Source organism: Phascolarctos cinereus, unplaced genomic scaffold, assembly GCF_003287225.1.
Source record: "Phascolarctos cinereus isolate Bilbo 61053 unplaced genomic scaffold, phaCin_HiC Scaffold_1;HRSCAF=81, whole genome shotgun sequence".
NCBI lineage: Eukaryota > Metazoa > Chordata > Mammalia > Diprotodontia > Phascolarctidae > Phascolarctos > Phascolarctos cinereus.
The window spans coordinates 54,596,988-54,617,102 of record NW_027555514.1 but is presented as its reverse complement, the minus strand read 5'-3'; the positions used below and the strand labels follow the sequence as shown (position 1 = coordinate 54,617,102).

At 41.4% G+C, this 20,115-nt stretch overlaps 1 protein-coding gene and 1 long non-coding RNA gene across 2 annotated transcripts in view; one reads left to right on the top strand and one right to left on the bottom strand.

Moving 5' to 3' along the window:
* The window catches only part of CUBN (cubilin), a 324,592-nt gene that overhangs the window by 112,724 nt on the left and 191,753 nt on the right, over window positions 1-20,115 (top strand). The window contains 1 exon segment of the mRNA XM_020966874.2: window positions 1,413-1,563. Coding sequence (XP_020822533.1) covers window positions 1,413-1,563 — 151 coding nt within the window.
* On the bottom strand, window positions 10,267-13,262 carry LOC144456647 (uncharacterized). The gene is made up of 2 exons (XR_013485656.1): window positions 13,173-13,262; window positions 10,267-11,861 (listed from the first exon to the last, which is right to left on the bottom strand). It is a non-coding gene; the product is annotated as an uncharacterized LOC144456647 (long non-coding RNA).

Sequence of the window (20,115 nt, the reverse complement as noted above, 5' to 3'; positions counted from 1 at the left end):
CCTCTTTGGGCCTCAGTATTCTCATCTGTAAAGTGAGGATTAAGGCCTCTGAGGTCACTCCCAACTCTAGTTCTATGACCAGATGACTCCCAGTCCCTTATTTTTTCCCACAACACAATTATCATCTCTACGCTGATCATTCTCAAATTTATTTATTCAGCCTTAACATCTCTACTGACCTTCAGTCTAACATCTCTAATAGCCCCATTGGACATCTCAAACTGGATATCCCATAGGTGTCTTAAACTCAGCATGCCTAAAAATGGACCTGGCTTTCCCCCCAAATCTTTCCTTCTTCCTACCTTCCCTATTACTCTCAAGGGCACCACCATCTTCCATCCCTCAGGCTAACCCTCACCCCCCACCCCCATCTATTGCTAGGGCCTGTCAATTTCATCTGCAATATCTCTTGAATACACCCCCTCCTCTGACATTGCCTCCACCTCGAGGATTGCAGGCCTTCATTTCCCCTCACCTGGACTGTTGACATAGCCTGTTGGTTTAGTCTTTCTGCCCATTCCATCTATATTCTGCTTGGCTATTAAAGTGATCTTCCTTTAAGTGCAGCTCTGACCATGTTAGCCCTCTACTCAATAAACTGCAGTCATTCCCTGTCACCTCCTTTAGAATCGTATATAAAACCCTCGTTTGGTGTTCAAAGGTCTTTAGTACCAGCTCCCTGCACAACTCCTTTCTAGTCATTTTATGCCATACATTCTCTCCAACCCCCGCCTATTCTTTGATCATGGGACACTGGCCTCCTTTCTATTCCTCAAGCAAGATACTCCGTTTCTAGACTCTGGGCATTTTTACCAACTGCCCCCAAGTCCAGAGTGTTCTCTGTCTCCTAGCTTTCCTGGCTTCCTTCAAGTCCCTGACAAAATACCACCTTCTACAAGAAGCCTTTCCAGATCTCTCTTAATTCTAGTGCTTTCTCTCTGTTTGTTATTGCTGGTTTATGATGAATATAGCTTATTTATTCATAGTTGTCTGTACATTGTCTTCCCCATTGGATTGTGAGCTCCTCGGGGCCTTTGAATCCCCAGCACTTAGCAGAGTGCTTGGCACATAGTAAGCATTTGGTAAATGTTTATTGATTGACTGACCACACCATGGTGCTTCTCAGTAGTAGGATATCACATATGAAAACAATTAATAAGAGGGTGTCATAACTTCTCAAAAGCTGAGTACCATTGCTATAGAGCATTCCAACATCACTTTATAGATGGTAATTGTGGGAATTTTTTCCCAGTTATTTCAACAGTCCCTTCTCTTTTCCCTGCTCTTACCTTTAAATAAAACCGAATTCTAAAGGTAGCAAGCTTTTGCATTTAGTGTGTAACTCAGTAGACCTTGTGTTCTCAATCTTGTAAAGTTGCTGTTGTCATAGGGAATTTCTCCTCTGATTTCAGCTGTATGATGGACCTCGCCTGATAGACCGTTACTGCGGAGAAGAAATTCCCCTAGCTGGGAATACCACAGGGTCCAAGCTTCATGTGCTCTTCTACACTGATGGGGTTGGCAACAATGAAAAGGGATTCCAGATGTACTGGAAACTCAATGGTAAGGTTTGAGTCATGCTCATTTCTGCCATAGTTTAAGCCTCCCTATTACCCCTTCTCCCATATTCCACAGGTAGGAGCCTCCTTTGTACAAAAACTCTGACCAAAAATACCCACCTGGGGGAGCCAAGATGGCGGAGTAGTCGCTCTCATCCTCCCCTATCAACCTTTGAAAACCCCAGAAAATATCACCCCAGGAAAAAAAAACCCTGGAACAGCTGAACTAGAAGAAAGATGGGGAACAGCAGTGCAGCAGCCCAGCAAACGGGTCTCCCAGTGCCTCAGCAAAAATAAGGGAAGCAGCACCACAAAGGGCCCCAAGCAGATAAGCACCCTGCAGCATTCATCTGAAAGGAGCTGAAGAAAGCAACCTAAAGTCTTCCCAAAGTCTGAGCCTTGGCAATTCCAGCCCAACACCAGGTAAGCTGTCAGAACCTGCAACTGTCAACCAGGAAAAGATCCTGGTGGTAGAGCAGGCAAACACTAACACCTGGACCTCTGAGTGCCTCAGTGAGGGTCGGAACCAGTGGAAACCAGCTCAGAAAACCACCAGGTGCCTCAGCATCTACCACAAAGGAATCTCCCAGTGCATTAGCAGAAACGAGGGAGACAGCACTGCAAGGGGCCCCAGGCAGATAAACACCCAGCAGCACCCATCTAAAAGGATCTGAAGAAAGCTAAAGGAAAGGAAAAGCAGGCAACCTAGAATTGCCTGAAAGTTCCAGCCTTGCTGATTCCAGCCCAACATGAGGTAAGCTGCCAGAACTCTACAGCTTCCAATTGGCAACATAAGAGGCCCCAGCACACAAAGCCAGTGACCAAGACCTAGGCTCCCAACACAAGAAGCTTGGGTCAGTGCCCTCTGTTCCCCAGCAGGAGAGCTCAGTCTCTTTAAAGGCCAGGGTACACTGAAGAAAACAAGTCCCTAAAAAGCACAATTGGCAAATGAAAAAAAATACACTGAAGAAAACAAATCCCTTAAAAATACAATTGGCCAATTGGAGAAAGAAGTACAAAAACTAACAGAAGAAAACAATCTGTTAAAAACTAATGACTCTATAAGAGAGCAAGAATCAGTCAAACAGAAACAAAAAAATGAAAAATTAGATGAAAACGTAAAATACCTCATCGGTAAAACAACCGACCTGCAAAATCGACTCAGGAGAGACAATTTAAAAATTATTGAACTACCTGAAAATCATGATCAAAAAAAGAGCCTGGACAGTATCCTTCAGGAAATCATAAAGGAAAACTGCCTGGGAGTCCTAGAACCAGAAGGTAAAATAACCGTAGAAAGAATACACCACTCACCACCTGAAAGAGATCCCAAATTGACAATGCCAAGGAATATAACAGCAAAATTCCAAAATTACCAGATGAAAGAGAAGGTGCTGCAAGCAGCCAGAAAGAAACAATTTAAATATCATGGAACCACAGTCAGGATTACATAGGACCTTGCAGCTTCTACATTAAAAGACCTCAGGGCATGGAACATGATATTCCGTAAGGCAAAGGAACTTGGATTACAGCCAAGGATCAACTACCCTGCAAAAGTGATGATTTTTCAAGGGAGGAAATGGATATTCAACAAAATAGGGGACTTCCAAGCCTTCCTGATAAAAAGACCAGAGCTCAACAAAAATTTTGATCTTCAAGTACGAGATTCAAGAAAGACATTAAAAAGGTAAATGGGACAGAAAGATACAATATGTTGTTAATAAGGGTGGACTGTTTACATCCCTACAAGGGAAGATGACACTTGCAACTCTTGAGAACTGTATTGTTATTGCACCAAATTAAAGTAGTATACATAATGGGGGTGGACATTAGTTGACTTTGATATAATGATAAAAAAAAATCTAAGCAAGTGGGTTTAAATGGATCCAAGTAAGTGGATTAGTCTGATCTTAGAAAATGTACTGAGAAAGGAGGAGGCAGACAAGGGTAAATTACATTGCAGGAAAAGGCAGAAAATCCTATTACAGCAGAGGGAAAAAAGGGAGTGGGGTGAGCATTGTTTGAACCTTACTCTCCTCAGATTTGGCTCAAGAAGGGAATAACATAATCAGTTAGGTATAGAAATCTAACTTGCCATATAGGCAGTAGGAGAGAAAAGGGGAAAGAAAAGGGAGGGGGGAAAGAAGGGAGGGAAGAAGCAGTAAGGCTAAAGGGGAAGAAAAGAGAAAGGGAGGGAGGGACTGAGGGAAGCAGTGGTCAAAAGCAAAACACTAACGAGAATTTGTACTTACAACTTCACTAATGGGAAAATGTGTTTAATAGGAATGTAAATGTATAGCATATATCAGATTGTGCCCTGTCTTGGGGAGAGTAGAGGGGAGGAAGGGGGAGAAAAATTTGAAACTCAAAAGCATATGGAAGTGATTGTTGATAAATCAAAATAAATTAATAAAATAAATTTAAAAAAGAAGAAAAAAAATACCCACCTCTCCTCTGCTCCAGTGTCTGAGGAAGAGGTGGCCCTTCCACTTGTCAAATCTGATGTTGCTAACTCCTGTCCTTTAGGCTTCAGTCCTCCGCTGTGGCCTCCGGGAGTCAGCCCATCAACCACGCCCTCTCTCCAAACACACATCCCATTTTTTTTTCTTTTTTTGGTGAGGCAGTGGGGTTAAGCCCAGGGTTACACAGCTAGTGAATGTCATATGTCATACGTCTGAGGCCGGATTTGAACTCAGGTCCTCCTGACTCCAAGGCTGGAGCTCTATCTACTGCGCCACCTAGCTGCCCCCACACATCCCATTTATAAAAATCATATGAATATTAACGGTAAAGCTAGGGACTGGGCCACAGGAAATACTAGGTGAGGAGGTCTTCCTGGCTTCAAGACTAGCTCTCTTTCTACTATTGCCACCCTGCTTCTCATGTATATTATGAAATATTGCAATGCACATTCAATTCCACAAAGATTAAAGTGACTACTAGGTCCAAGGCATTGTGCCAAATGCTGGTTATATGCCGATGAAAAATGACCTAATCCCTGCCCTTGAAGAGATTTTAACATGCACACAAATAAGTATAATGCATGATGGGGGTATACTGGGGCAAGGCAGAAAGTCCAAGTGCTTAACGACAATTTGACGAGGAAGATGTGCACCCTTTCACCATGGAACACCAGCCAAGGTTTCCTGGAGGCCATGATACCCAAGGTGAGCCATCAGGATCTGTGGGGATGGCTTATATAGATACACAGAGTAGAAAGCCAACCTGTCAAGGTCAGAGCCTAGGGCATAGCTCTGTCCTCCTGGAATATAAAATTGTGCTAAGTGGGCTATGTAGAGTAGACTGATGTGATGTAACAGAGGAAAACACCAGTTGGAGCTGAATTGTTGGGGCTGGTCTAAAGGGCTTGTACTTACACTTTTAGGTAGTAGGGAACTGTAGAAGATTTTTGAGCAGGGGAAAGAAAGAACATTGACACTGGAATGAAAAGTCCTGAGTTCAGATCCCACTTCTGGCTTTAATCTCCCTAGACCTTCTCCATTTCCTCATCTGAAAAATGAAGAGATTGAATTCGGTGTCTTTTGAGGTCCCTCCCATTTCTGGATTTATAGCTCTATGGGTGTTCATTAGGAAGATTACTTTATACATTGTGTAGGAGGAATACTGGAGAGGTGGAGAGATTGGAAGGAGACCAAGTAGTGGTCTGTTATGACATTAATATTACATGTTAATTTTGGATAAGTGTTTTTCCATTTTGTCTTCTTAGATGCATATGAAAATATACATGAGTTCTAGAAGTCTTGTGATATTATGGTAAACCATAGCAACATAACATCCCTAAAAATTTGATTGTGAATTGGTGACTGTGAGAGTACTTTGGTCCTTGGTCTTTCAAACTAAACAGAAGGCAGTAGGAGTTTTCTTTAGTATGTATGTGTAAATTGTGACTCCCTGAATAAAGATATTGTAAAGATGTGACAGTCAGGTAGAATGGAGAAAGGGCAGGCTGCCTCTTGGATATACCAGCATAGGCAGGAAAAGGAGAATGGCTGAGCAATTGTACACAGTTTAGGGACCATTTTAAGAGAACTAATGTCCAGGCTAAAGAGATGAAATAGAGAGAAAACAGGATCCCTAGGTTCAGAACCAGAAATATACCAGTCAAGTTAGTTTAATGCCACTTTAAGGAAGCCCAGGCACCTAAAATGTGAGGTCAGCAAGTAGCAGCTGCATTCCCGAATTACCCTAGTTCAATCAACTCAACTTGGAGATATAAAGGAAAAACCAAAACATTTTCTGCCCTCAAGGAACTCATGTTTAAGGAGGTTGGGAATGGTAAGAAGTTGACTAATCGGCTCCCCCCCTCACCTGTGCCCCCAGTGTTAGTAATCTCTTCCTTCTCAAGTTACCTTATCTGTATACATGCTACATTCCTCCCTCGCCCCCAATTAAAAAATGCAAACTCCTTGAGAACAGATTTTTGCTTTTGTACCCCTACCCCTCAGCACCTAGCACTTAGCACCTTGCACATAGTAAGTACTTAATATGTTGGTTGAATTAAGCTGAGTTTGGGTCATAATGATTGTGTTTTGTGACTGGTAAAATCCTAGACAGCATCTCTGAGTGCTTCCCTAGTGGAAAAAATACAGGTCTGGAGTTAGAGGCCTTGGTTCTAATCCTGCTCTGCCACTTATTAAAAGGAGGTTTGACTAAGTGATATCTGGGGTCTCTTCAGGTCCAGATCCAGGATTCCTAAATCCTAAATCATTTACCCCTTCTCAGTCACGCCCTTCATCAACACTGTGGGACCTTGTCATTTAGAGGGTAGACTGAATGAACAAACAGTTTCAACCAGAAGGCAGATAGGAGTGTGTGTACATGGGACGTCCCAAAGAATGAGACTTAACTCTGAATCAAAGATTAAAATAAGGGAAGGGTGGGACAGAAGCTCCAGCAGGGACAAGTGGAGACTCAACAAGAATTGTGTAGAAGTCAGGGTTTGAGGAAAGAGCTTTCAGAAGAAAGCAGAGTAGGGGTAGGGATTGGTTAGTACTTTAAACCCTTGGGCAAAGTTAAGTGTCCCTGAACTGTCCCTGTAATGGACTTCAATCCCAAACATACATTTTCCAGCTCTGCAATGACCTCATGCCAAAGTAAAGTTTTTAGGTACACATCTATATTTTCTGTGTCCCATTTGTCAGTCAATGGGAGGAGGAAAAGGGGACACCAACAGGAAAGAAGAGTGGAAATAGGAAAATGCTTTAATGGATGAGGTCACCCTGGTTTTTTTTGTCCTTTGATAGAGGTAGAAAAGAGAAACTGCAAGATACACTAATGGACATTTGGGGGCTCCAGTGAGGAGGTTGTCCAATCTGGAATCTTTCTCCCATATTGGACCAGACCTGTGATCTCATTGACTTAGGGAACTTCTAGTAAGGAAACACCCTTTGTCATTCCCCAATGACATTGGCTGTGCAGCTTGTAGTCTTGGAGACTTGCCTGGGGTCTCTGTGAGGTTAAGGGACTTTCTCAGGGTCACCTAACCAGTGGGCAAGACTTGAACCCATGTCTTCCTGACTTCAAGACCAGCTTATCCACTGTTCTATAGCTGCCTTTGCATTAATCAGGGGAGAGGGCTTGAAAGAGGTTGCCTTTCCTAAAGCACTGGGACAGGATGAATGTTTTTGATAGAATTACTATTATAATTATATAATTATATTTTGTGTAGATAACTTGGATAGAATCGAGATGCTTAAGCATATTCAAAAATTACCTTTAAACTGGAAGAGTTAGTAGTTGAATGTGTACATGAGGCAATTGGTGCTAGTTGAGACCCTCAAGGAATCATGTTATTATAGCGTAGCATTTACAGCATAAAGGGATCATCTGGTCCAGCCTCCTCATTTTACAGATGAGGAAACTGAGGCCTGAGGAAGTCAAGTGACTGGCCCAAGATCATACAGGTAGTGGAACTAGGATTCAAACTTAGGTCTTCTGAATTAAAATCCCGAGTTTCTTCCGCGCCCTAGAAGTATGGTAATAGATGAAAACTGAAGAGAAAAAGCATTACTTATCCTCCTTAGAAAAGAGTTTCCTTTGAATCAGAATTAGGTTGAGACACTAGGCAGCCCAGATGTAACCTTTCCCCTGTTGATGAAGGGATGTTCAATTTTACTCCCATCCATTTGTCTCCATTGCATCAGCATCAAATCTCATTTCAACCCCTCCTGCCCCTTTCCAATGACAGCTATGCCATGGTATTTTTCATTTGGCCCTTAGAGAACAACAGTGATATCATTTCCTGAGTATGTTTGCAGGATGAGAAGCCATATCCCCCTTTTATTGAGTGAGTCAATTAATAAACAAACACTTTTTTAAAAAATGTACTGTCCTTTGTCAACCACACAAGGCTTCAGTTTGCTCTGAGGACATGGATCTCCTACCGGGCTTTATCTGTTGGCCCATTTTAACAGAGGTGCTGTTGCAGGAACGGATCAGCCCTATGACCATGTCATTATGCAGGCTCCCAAAGAGGGTCCCACCCTGAAAATAATGACACGGCCACAGTTGCTCTGTCTGGATAATCAGTTCACACCATTCAGTTCTGACAGCATTGTCCAGTGTCTGAATCAGAGGCCCCGGCCCGCCTGCACCGTTCAAGGGAGTACAGCTTTGGACAAACTCTGAATAGGCCCTCTTGGGCTCAGCCCCATTCGACACTCATCTCTTTGGGCTGCCAGCTCCCAGAGGGCCTCTCTTTCACCAGGGAGTGGAATCCAGCATTCAAGCAAGGTCAGGGAGCTTTGGGAGTGAAAGAATAACGTATGCAAAAGGAGAGAGCTCCTCAGCTGGGAACCAGGGGGAGGGAGGACTGAAGTTGAGGAGGGGGGAATGGATGTGATGGGGGGTGATGTCACCCTGTACCTTCACAAAGGAAAAGCCTTTTCTTTGTCAAGAAGGATGACATCAGCCTCCAGACAGGAGTGCTGGCTTCATTTTATCTTCCCTTTGGCCTTTTAAATCATTTTCTAAAGCAGAGGGAGTTTACAGAAAGCTGCCTGGCGAGTGCCTTCCCCAAGTTTCCCCAAGCACCACCCCCCATCCCCTCAGTCAGCATAAGCACCAGCCAGCTCCTGCTCTCGCTTCCTTTGAACCTGCTGGTGCTAGGCCACAGCCCTTTTGTCCTAACTCCATATTTTCGCACAGGAAAAGAAGCTTATTGGGATGATCCTGGGCCAGTTTCTGTCATCATCCATCATTTCAGTTCTCTTTGCCTTCCAGTTATCCAAATAATGAACTTTGCTTCCTAATCATCAGGGCAGTTGTCTTAAACATGATGATAAAGATCTAGCTTGAATTTTTCTTTCTTTCTTGGTGGACGGGTTTTGTTTTATTTTGTTAGTATTGTGTTGACTGAACACCTAGTTTTGCTGTAGGCCCATTGACTGTCAGCTGTGTGTGGTTTGTTGAGCTCCAGTGTATGGCCCTGGCAAGGCCAATTAGAGTTTAAAAATGGGAAGTAGTTGGGGAAATCTTTGTGGCAAAGGCATTATAAGTCAGGCTTCGGAAGATGAAGAAGAACTAAGCAAGTGGACAGAAGAAACTCTAGAGGACATACTGTCAACTTTGTTTGTGTCCTGGAACCCTTTGACAGTATCTGGGGAAGCCTACGGGTCACTTGTCAGAACAAGGACATGAAATGCATAAAATAAAACACAGAGGATTACAAAGGAAACCAAGTATACTGAAATACAGTAATCGGACTATTTAAAAAACCAAATAAGTTACTGCTGAGGACCACAGCTGTAGAGGTTTACTTGTCAGGGATGTTGCAGAGGGGCATTCTGATCAGATACAGGCTGGACTAGCTGCCCTTTGAGGGCCCTTCCATCTCTGAAGTCTGTTATTCTGCAACAGGTTATTCTAGATTAGTGCAATGACTGGAATACAGATACAGCTGTGGAAAGAAAGATGGTGCACACAGGGAATGGTGAGAAGAAGAGTCTGTTTGGCTGAGGCCACATGCTAAGGAGCAGTAAGGAAGTAGGTGGGATAGATAGGGTGGGGAGGGTTTACGGAGAGCCCTGAAAGCAAAGCCGACCAGTTTGGATTTCATGTGATAGGCAAGTCTTTGCAGATTTTTGTGATGAAAAGGGGCGTTTTAGAAAGATTCACATGAGAGCAAAATGCAGGACTGGTGGAAGAGAGACTAGTGGAAGAGGCTGGTGCAGGAAAGAAGCATTGAATGATAAAGGGGATCATAAAAGATCAAAGAGATAATTTCAATTACATAAATAAAAAAATGTGGGACCAAAAGCAGACTAAAAAGAGAAACTTTTTTTTACAGTAACTTTTAATTGGCAGAGTTAATTTGATAACAGTATATAGTCCCAGAAGTGGTAGTGGGAATAAAGGGAGAAGGGGACATGTGAGGCCCAGAGAGTGTTTGCCTGGACTGAGAGGAAGGAGTGAAGTAAAATACATCAAAGGATTTCCTGGAATAGTGGTCTAGGAGATTCAGTCATCAATGGGGAGAGCAGGTCCTCAGTTCCTCCAGGGCATGGTCTTTAGTGTGGGTGGCAAGAATAAAATGAATCAATGTTATTAATTTGAAGAGAGTTCTTGAGAGGCAGTGGGACTGGAGAAGGCAAGGTGAATTGTCCTGGCCTGCGGGATACCACGAGGGCCTGAAGGGAGAAGAAAGGGGATGGGGACAAGAGACGCGAAGAATGGAGACAAGACAGGCTTTCTGATCAAGTCTCGTTTATTGAGGGCAATACTAGCAGTAATTATACTCCAAGAAAAGGAAGTAAGAGCTTTCCAAAGATCAAGGAAGGGGTGATAAGGTTATCAGAACATATTGTTTTCAAAGAGGGGTGGGGAAATCTACTTTTGCAATCATACCGTTTTATTATTAACACAGGTGGCTGGTTCCTGGCTCCCTACAGGTCACCCATTTCTATTCTTTTAGGAGGAGGAAAAGTATCTCCTTGGACCTGTGCCTGTCTTAGGTTGTCCTCGCAGGAATACAATCTTACCCGTCATAGGGAGGAGACAGTCACACCTGTCATCCCTGGCTTAGGTTGATTGTTCCCCAAGGGATCTTACCTGTCATTGGCTAGCCAGGTCTGCCAGGGGGAGAAATTTGTAAATACAAATCAGAGAACAAATCAGGATCGCCGGTTTCGAGGCGATGGTAGTGAACCTGAATGGGTTTAGCCAAGATGTCATCTATCTGTGTTTTTATAAATGCGATCACTTTCCGTGTTATCCATGGTCCGAATGATATAAGGAGCAGGAAACCAAATATTGGTCCTAGTAAGGGGAGAATGTAGGGCAGGAAACCATTCATACCACTCCAGAGGGGATTTTCAAAGAGCTCACGGCATCTTTTGACCAAATCCTCCCGCAATTTTTTTATCTTATCTCGAACCAATCCAGACTTATTAGCATAAAAGCAACATTTCTCTTGTAAGGCAAGGCAAATGCCTCCCTGTTTGGCAGTCAGGAGGTCTAGCCCCCGCCGGTTTTGTAGGCCCACTTCCTGGGACCTTTGTTCTTTAAATCTCTTTCTCTGTGGAAATTTAACCTTTACCTGACTCTCACAATTCCCTCCTCTTCTCAATAAGAATTATGTTTCTACACTTTTTGTTCCTGTTGTCTTTCCTCAAAGCATTCTAGCATTAGTTCGCATTCTTCATCAGAGGAGTAGGAATGATCATTAACTCTCTCAATCATCATCCTACCTCCACCTGATCCTGTTACCTGAATTCTCATAGCTGGTCCTATTGGGATACTTTTAGTTAGTGCTGTTTCTATTAATTTTTGCACTAGTCCTCTGATACAAGGGTTGATGCAGCACCTTACTGCAGTTAAAACTCCCGCAGCTACGGTTAGAGAGGTGATGATGGATGCCAGACCAGGATTCTAACCATCACTTTAATCAGTTATCTATCCCAGAATTCTCTGCCAACTCCTCAGCTGAAGTGGTTAAACCTTGCAATGCCTTAGTGATGGTTCTACCTGGGACTGTGCCGCTGGGCAACATTTCATCAAGGGATTTTGGGGACTTAAAACAATATGAGAGAAGGAAGGAAAGAGTTGACCGACGCATTGACAAATTAAAAAGGGGGCAGTCCCCTTATTAAGTACAGATACAGAGACCCAAAAGTAATGATAAATTGTCCATTTAAAGCTTCAGAAGTCTCTTCTCATACCGCTGTCTGACACTCTCAACATCATCCGGTGAAGTCTTCTTGTCTAAGTGCTGTTCAAACAGTGTCCAGCAGACTCCTCCTGCAGAGATCCTTCTTCTTGTATCCACTCTCCTACAAGATTGATCTCAGCACAATTTTAAATTACCTTGCCAATAACCAGGGCAAATAATGAAAATTAACTCAACCCCTATGTCTTCACCATTACAAGATCAAAATTGGAACTTTGTCCAGTTGTCATGTTCCAAGACATTCAAATTAAAACAAAATTAGAACCTAGCCTTACATTCTGCATTACTTCTAGTTTTATACCTTGCATTAGTTCATTATTCATTCCTATTCATATTCCTCATCAGGAGGATGATATTCCACTAAGGAATTAATAACACACTCCAATACAAAGTAGTTAATTTAAAACCAGTACATATCAAATAACAAAACAATCCCAACTTCTAGTCATGTACAAATAAATAATCCTTAATTAAAGTAGATGCTTCTTTCAAGGCATTTACAAGATAAGCCATAAGCTATTCCTCTTTTAACATTAATTGTAACAAACTGAGATACTTTAACATTAACTAAGCATTAACTAAATAACAGAATAATATCCTTGTTCCACAATCTCCTGGCCTAATTATCCCCTAATGATGGGGTAAGGGTCCAAGTCGACCCCTGCCTCTTACCCCAGAAAGAATGTGGCTCTTATTTGTCTAAGGGCCCCAGCTCCCCATCTTCCTTTGAAAGCCCCGGCCCCACTTTTTGATCTTATTCAGATGCCTTTCTAACCTCCTCCCTCCAGTTCCCTTCATTATCTGTTCCTATTGTCTATTCAATCTCTCAGACATTCCAATCAGAATTTTCTCCTAGACCCTTTTCCCAGCCCTTCCTCTGGTCACTCAAAGTTACTTTAGTGAATGTAAGATCCACCCTGATCCCTATATAAAATGCAGACTTTCTCATGACTGCTCCTCCTTATGGGGGTCATCTGGCCCATATGGTTTATCTCCAACAAACTTCTCCCCTGGCTGAAAGACCTGGGCTGAAGTTCTTCAGGAGGTACCGTTGTGCTGTGACCTTAGAGTCCCAGCACCCCAAACCTCCAGACTTCATCATAACCATTATGAGAAATTAAAGGATCCTGACTTATACAGGAATACTTAATTGTGAAATTCTAGGCCAAATAACTCAATCTTTTTCATCTTACTATAATAACCTCAGATGCTCCCGCATCAATCTATTGCTTAATAGATTCAATATTTATGCTTACAAACTTATGAATATAGGAATTTGCCATGAAAGAACATAACTAAAGTAAGGGAACAACGCTTCCCCAGATTCATGTCAACTCTAGGCAGAAGTTATATAATGACCAACTGCATTGAGCCAGGTTTAAAGTCTGCCAGGTGTCAGTGGGGAAATTGAGTCAGGAGAATCCTACCTCAGCCATGCAGAAAAGTCGTTCTCCCGACTTCCCATGAGAACACCTTCTTGCAGCTCATAGGTGCAGCTCACAAACCTCTTTGCAGGTTGCTGACGTCTGGGTCAGTAGCTCAATCAGTTTGTTGTTAACCATACCTGGATTTAGACTCAAAATAATATTTCATTAACAGATTCCAAGGTCTTAGATAGCAAATTCCCCTCATCAGAGTTTCAGGTGTGACTATAGTGTCACATTAATTAGGAACATCTCCAAAGTGAGTAGCTTACATAACTTCCTACACATGTTGTGGTTCCTAATAACATCCTAAGTAAAATCAAATTCCCATTAAGATCATAAGTTGCTACTCCAAATAGATTTGCCTTTCTGTTTCTCAAGCTTATCTATCCCTAACCATCCTTAATCTGAAAGAATGAGACACTTTCAGGACTCGAATCTTATACATATAAGTTTAAATAGTAATTTTAGCTCTTTCTAGGCCATGGAATGAATTCAGATCAAAACAGTAAGATCTTTCCTACTTACAGCTTATATGCTTTAGTATTAATCATAGCCTTAGATCTCTGACACTGCTCCCATTGAGACTGTTTCTCTAAAAGCACCCAGTTAAGTCCAATCCAAGGACACAACAAACCCAGAAATGAAACTCTTAAGTTCATAAGAGATTTGAACATAATTTTCATCAACAATAAATTATTACTGCAACAAATTAGCTTGCAAATAGAAATTTAGTGTACCCTCTAAAAGAATATCAAAGACTTCATCAAAACATCTTCTTCATAAAAGTATCTCCTTTTCTTAAAAACAGCTTACAATTTCCTAATTACCATTGTCAACCTGAACATTGGTTAAAGAGACCACAAGCTAGTGATAAGTGATATTCCACCCAGACTCAGGATGTCTGGGTTACTCAGTTTCATGGTCTCCAAATGTTTAACCTAAGCATGAGAAAGGAAATTTAAATAAGATAGGCAAATGTCAGATCCAGGACATCTGGGTGTCCTTTACCACCATCAAGGTAGTGTCTGGGTTAAAGGCGCCTCAGTGGTCATAAACATAAGAATGCTCTTGATCAGCATTCTTAGCTCACTCAGGAAGAAAAGATCAGTTGAGGTTATTTTGGCCCTTATTGGGGCTCGATCTTAAATAATTATCACCATAAAATTCCTAGTTACCTAATTTCTTAGTCCAAAGGTGTCTGCAATGGGCCACTTAATCAGTAAGAGTTCCACCTCACAAAACTCCTGCACAGGATTGATAAGAATTACGAGATTTTACAAAATCTTTCTTTGCATAATTGCATAGTTTCTTTACACACACACACAAAAATACTTCTACCAGTAATTCACTTAAACAGTAACTCCAAATAGCTTAGTTAACAATTTTAAACTTCATAAGTGAGAGCCAAATAATCCCAGCTAAAACTTTCCTTTAAACAGAGAAAACTTTTAAGTTCTCATTTCTCAAATTATAGTACTTAAAAAGGAAATGTTACAGAACGGGTCATATTGAATACCCCAACAGCCTTTACCCATTCCTTTTTTTTTTTTTTCTGAAGGCACAATTCTTAATTTAGCATTCTAAGTTATAAAATGAATTGCTCTTCCAACAACATAACTAATACAATTGCTTACCAGATTACATCACATAAGAAAATTCAGAAATATGTAAGCAGTATATTAAAAACTTGGACCAGACCCAATTAATTATTATAAAAACCTTTTCTCTCTTTCTGAACCCCTTCACCAGGTTCAACAGTCTCCTGGGGCCACTCCCATCCCACTAGACTGGCTTTTCTTTATCATCTAGGGGTCTGATAGCCTCGGGCCACAACCAGATTCAACTTCAATGGCCCATCCCCCAACAAACCCAATAATTATCCTAAAGAAGGACTGGTTTGAAAAACATATATGTGCATATATATTTTCCTATTTTTCTAATTTCTAATTCAGGCCCTGATATGAGAGAATACCTCATTAATTCCAAATACATATCAATAAGCTTTTCCGCAATAAAATATGTTTGTACCACAGGGCATACATTATAAAATTATTTCCACAATTGTAATAAACTTTGAAACGACCCATCATCAGTTTAGATGGATGTTCTTCTAAGTCACTTTGTACAGAAAATCATTCATCTCATCATTGATATGTTGAGACTATAACTTTAAACCACCATATATTTTTATAATAGTCAAGATTTTAAATGAAAATTTACTATCATAGTCTTAAAACCCAATATACCTCACTAGGTATTTAACAGTTTCAAATTATCTCAATTTCATCACTAAAGATAAAGAGACATCTCCACTCTTTATCACTGAAGACCCATTCTAGGCCAAGAGTTACTTTAACACCATTTCTACCTCACAATGGTCCCTCAAATTTTACAGTCTAAGAGTTTTAGAAATACAGTAATAACCTAAACAATAAACTTCAGATAACATCAATTGAATTTCTAGATTATCACATATAAAAATTATCACTCTTATTACTCTTAGTACTTTTAAGAATTACAATAAATAATAAATAGTGCCACTTCCAACATATGCCATTGTATTAAGCACTCTACAATCATCATTCATTTTCTTTTCCATAATAACCACTAGGTTTTCCTTCATAGAACAGTAAACTTAAATCCAATCAGATCCTAATTTATAATGGCTATATATGATAACCATTTAAAAACATTTTTGTTTTAAATCCAATACTCTTGGCCCTTTAAAAGGAAATATTCTCCACATGTTTGTATATTCCCTTAAACAGACACGTGTAAATAAGTCCTGCTTTAAACAATTATCTTCCTTTTTTTCTTTCCTACTTCAATGTTAACTAGGTCTAATCAATTTTCTCCCCTTAGGCAGAAAGCTTCTGAACAGCCCAGTTTATGTAACAATCTCCAATCACAATGATCTGCAAAATTTCACTTCAATTCTACCCAAAGCAGAGTCAAACTTCCTCACATTTTTAAAACACCTTGAAGGCAGCCAGAATCAATATCCAAGGGTGGCTTACCTCAAAACAAATACCCACTCATCAAGGCTGGGACAGCTTTGGACTCAGAAGGGACATAAGAATTGCAAACCCAGAGAAAAACACTCTCCCAGCCTTTCCCCAAATAGCTTTTATAATGTTAAAAACCCTTATTTTTGTAATGTTAAACACATTACCCCTACACCAGACACATTGGTGGGAGGGATAAAGACAGCCATTCAAACTTTTAGCCTTGGGATCCCATTAAACCTGAATTCTAATCCTGGGCCCTTTTTCTTCTCTTGGCCCTAGCCATCTTGGGCTGCAAGCTCCTTATCAGTTAAAGGCTGCTTGCTGGCCTTCCACTAACTTCTGAGAGATTCTCTCCTTTTTTATTCTAATCTCAATCTCCCCCAGAAAGCCTGAGGCAGGAGGTCTTTCCCACTGTTCCTTTTCCAATCTCAGACCTCAAAAGTTACCCCCAAATTTTTCTGGTAGACACAAAACATCCATAGACAGACAGACACACAGGGTGCGCGCAATCCTATTTCTAACCTTGACCGGTCAAAACAAACTCATTTTGACCTAGGGTCCCCTTTGAATAGGTTCTGAGGTTTCTCTCTCTCTCTCTTTTTTTTTTTCCTCCTTTTCTTTTCCTCTTAGGAAAAGGGGGCAAGGAGCGGTAAGGCGGAGGGGCACCAGACAAAGGAGGGGCAGAGCTCGGGGCAGAAGACACAGGAAAAAGGGAAAGATCATTGCTATAACGTGCGGTCTTTTCCTCAAGCGTGGCAGTACCAGTGGGGTCGAGGGGGCTGTCACCTATGGAGAGATTAGCAAGGCAGGGGTAGAGAGATTCGCACGATGCAGAAGGCTGGGGGTTAAGGGGAGAACGCAAAGAGGGATCTTCTTTTAAGGGCATATCGATAGAAACTGAGTCATCATTTTTTCCTTTAGGTTCAAGTTTCGTTTGAGACTCTATATTTACGGCTCCATGGTTACTGGGGTCTATGGGAGGGCTTAGGACCCTCTCACTATTTTCTCTTTTAAAGATAACACTGCCCTCCTTAATAATTTTTGAAACATCTCTGTCCTGATGATAGATACTCAGTAAATCATTAATACAATTCCAATAACTGAAGGCAGTAACGGGGACCTTTTCTGGGCCAAATGTCTTATAATAGTCATTAAGACAATCTCCAACCCTTTTCCATCGTTTCTCATCAATTGTTCCTTCCTGTGGGAACCAGGGACAAACGTCCTTGAGGAAACAACAAAACTGAATCAAATCTTTCTTTTTAACCCTTACTCCTCGCGCCTTTAAAGAGTCTTTAAGACCCGTCACAAACTTCTCATGATACTAATGTCTTGTCCCATTGTACAGATGCCTCACTTACCTCAGGTCTCAATTCCTCGGGGCGGGCACTCCCGCGGCGACCACTGTCACTATTGTTTAGGCTGCAGCTTAATTCTCAGAGGTACATCTGACAAAAGACCATTCCCAAAATCCACAAACCTTCGAGCCCCACGTTGGGCGCCATCTGTCCCGGCCTGCGGGACACCACGAGGGCCTGAAGGGAGAAAAAAGGGGATGGGGACAAGAGACGCGAAGAATGGAGACAAGACAGGCTTTCTGATCAAGTCTCGTTTATTGAGGGCAATACTAGCAGTAATTATACTCCAAGAAAAGGAAGTAAGGGCTTTCCAAAGATCAAGGAAGGGGTGATAAGGTTATCAGAACATATTGTTTTCAAAGAGGGGTGGGGAAATCTACTTTTGCAATCATACCGTTTTATTATTAACACAGGTGGCTGGTTCCTGGCTCCCTACAGTGAATATGAAAGACGTTTTAGGGGGAAATATATCGAGAATTTGTGACAAATTGGATATTGGGAGTATCAATAGGAGTGATTCACATATAAATCTAAATTTCCTAACTATAATGACTGAAAAAGAAGGGATTGTTGGAAAGAGGAGCTAATTTGAAGAGAAAGCTGATGAGTTTAATTTTAGACACATTGATTTTGAAGTAACAAAGAGGCATCCAAGTAGGAATTTCCTGTAGTCATTTGGACATATGAACCTGGGGTAAGTGTTTATGTAGATTTGAGAGCTGAGGGGTGTGAATATTGAAGAAGAAGTAGCAGATGTTTGAGAGATACCTAAAGCTAGGGAGTAAGAGGATGAAAAAGAGACACCCAAAAATATAGGAAAGAACAATCAGAGAAAGATGAGGGGAATCAGAAAACTATTGAATCATGGAAAACAGGAGAAAATCATTTCAGGGAGTGTCAGTGGTAGTAAATGGAGAATGAGAAAAAACCACTGGGTTTGGCACAAGGTCGTTGGGAACTTGCAAGAGGAATGTCAGCAGAATTATGAAGAGGGAAGGTAGATTGGAGAGATTTTCAGAGGAGAATGGATAGATAGGAAATGAAGTTAATGTCTTCAGAAGAGTATTTCCTGTAACCAGGCAAGAAAAAACAAATAAAAACCAAAAAACTGGTTTATAACAATATTTTTACTGCTCCATCAAATTTTTATTTCCAAAATTTGCTTGCTTCTTTAAAAATACTTTAAAAAACTTTATTTAAAACTTTAAAAAACTTTAAAAAACAAATTCTTCCATCTTCTTCTTTTCTTTTTCCCTGCATGCTACACTTCTCGTTTCTGGCTTGTTCCACTTCCCTTGTTTCTGGCCCCTGCCCCTTCAGCTACTAAGAGCTGCTGTGCTGAAGCTGGCAAGGGTATGAGAATTTAGTAGCAGACAATTCAGATATTTTGCATGTCCACAGGATGGTCTGGGCTGGAAAACATGGGTTTAGACTGCAGCTGCAAATTTGATAGTGAAAAGAAGAAAAAAGAATGGAGGAATAGATAGGATCATATGGAGTTTTTTCATGCTTGTTGTTAAGATGGAGAGACCTGGCAGTGTTTGAAGGTGGAAGGGAAAGATTCCATGGCAAGCGTGAGAGGCTAAAGATGCTATAAGGGAGATAGTATAGTCTATTGGAAAGAGTCCAGGTCTTAGAGACAGAAGGTCTGAGTCCGGGCTCCAACATTTAGAACAAGGAGCAATGACTGTTCCTCCACTGGGGTCGCCTTTATGCTCAGCATCCTGACACGAGGTCCCCTGACTAGCCAGGATTTATTCCCTTGTCTCCTTGAAGGAATAAAATTACTGTCATCAGTAAAATCTGCCATGAAGGGATAGGACAGTTTTCGAGCCTATGGCAAATCCCAGACATCCTGCCTGCTTATGGCTCCGACTGGAAAGAAGAATGGGAAGGCAGATGCAGGAACAGTTTTACGTTGATGAGAGAGGCCTCCTGCTCAAAATTTTCCCCACCAAGTTAGACAACAGTTTTTCTCCTAAGAGTCAGGAGAAAGGAGTTGGATGTTGAAGGAGAGAAGAAAATTCATTCAGCTCTATTTTCTGTTCTGTGCAAAGCCCTTTGCTATGTGCTAAGAATACAGAAACGATTTTTAAAAATACCATTTGGAGTAATATGTCAAGGAACAATGAGAGATAGATGAAAATATTAACGGGAAGCATGGAATGCCATGCTAAACATCCTGAGTCTGAGATGAACCAGGGATGTCTACAACTTCTTCCTCTGACAGGAGTGTGAAAGAAGAAAGTGGACAAGGTGGGTGATACCAGTTGAGTGTGGGGATGGGGATGAAATGGGGGAGGGGAAGAGATCCTTGACAGCGTGCTTGAGAGAAAGTGTTCTATTGAATCTAGGGCAGAGAGAAAGTTCAGCAGAACCAAAAGGGAGCTAATGGACTAGCTGGAGTAGAAGGGGTTGAATGATGGAAGGCCTCAGCAAAGGTAAAGGATAGAGTCAGAGCCAGGGCGAGCTGACACACAGATTCAGAGGCAGATCAGTGATTCCAGTGGATGAAGACCAGTGCCATTTTAAACAATTCTTCCTGTTAATGAAACCATGTAAGGACGTGGCTAACGT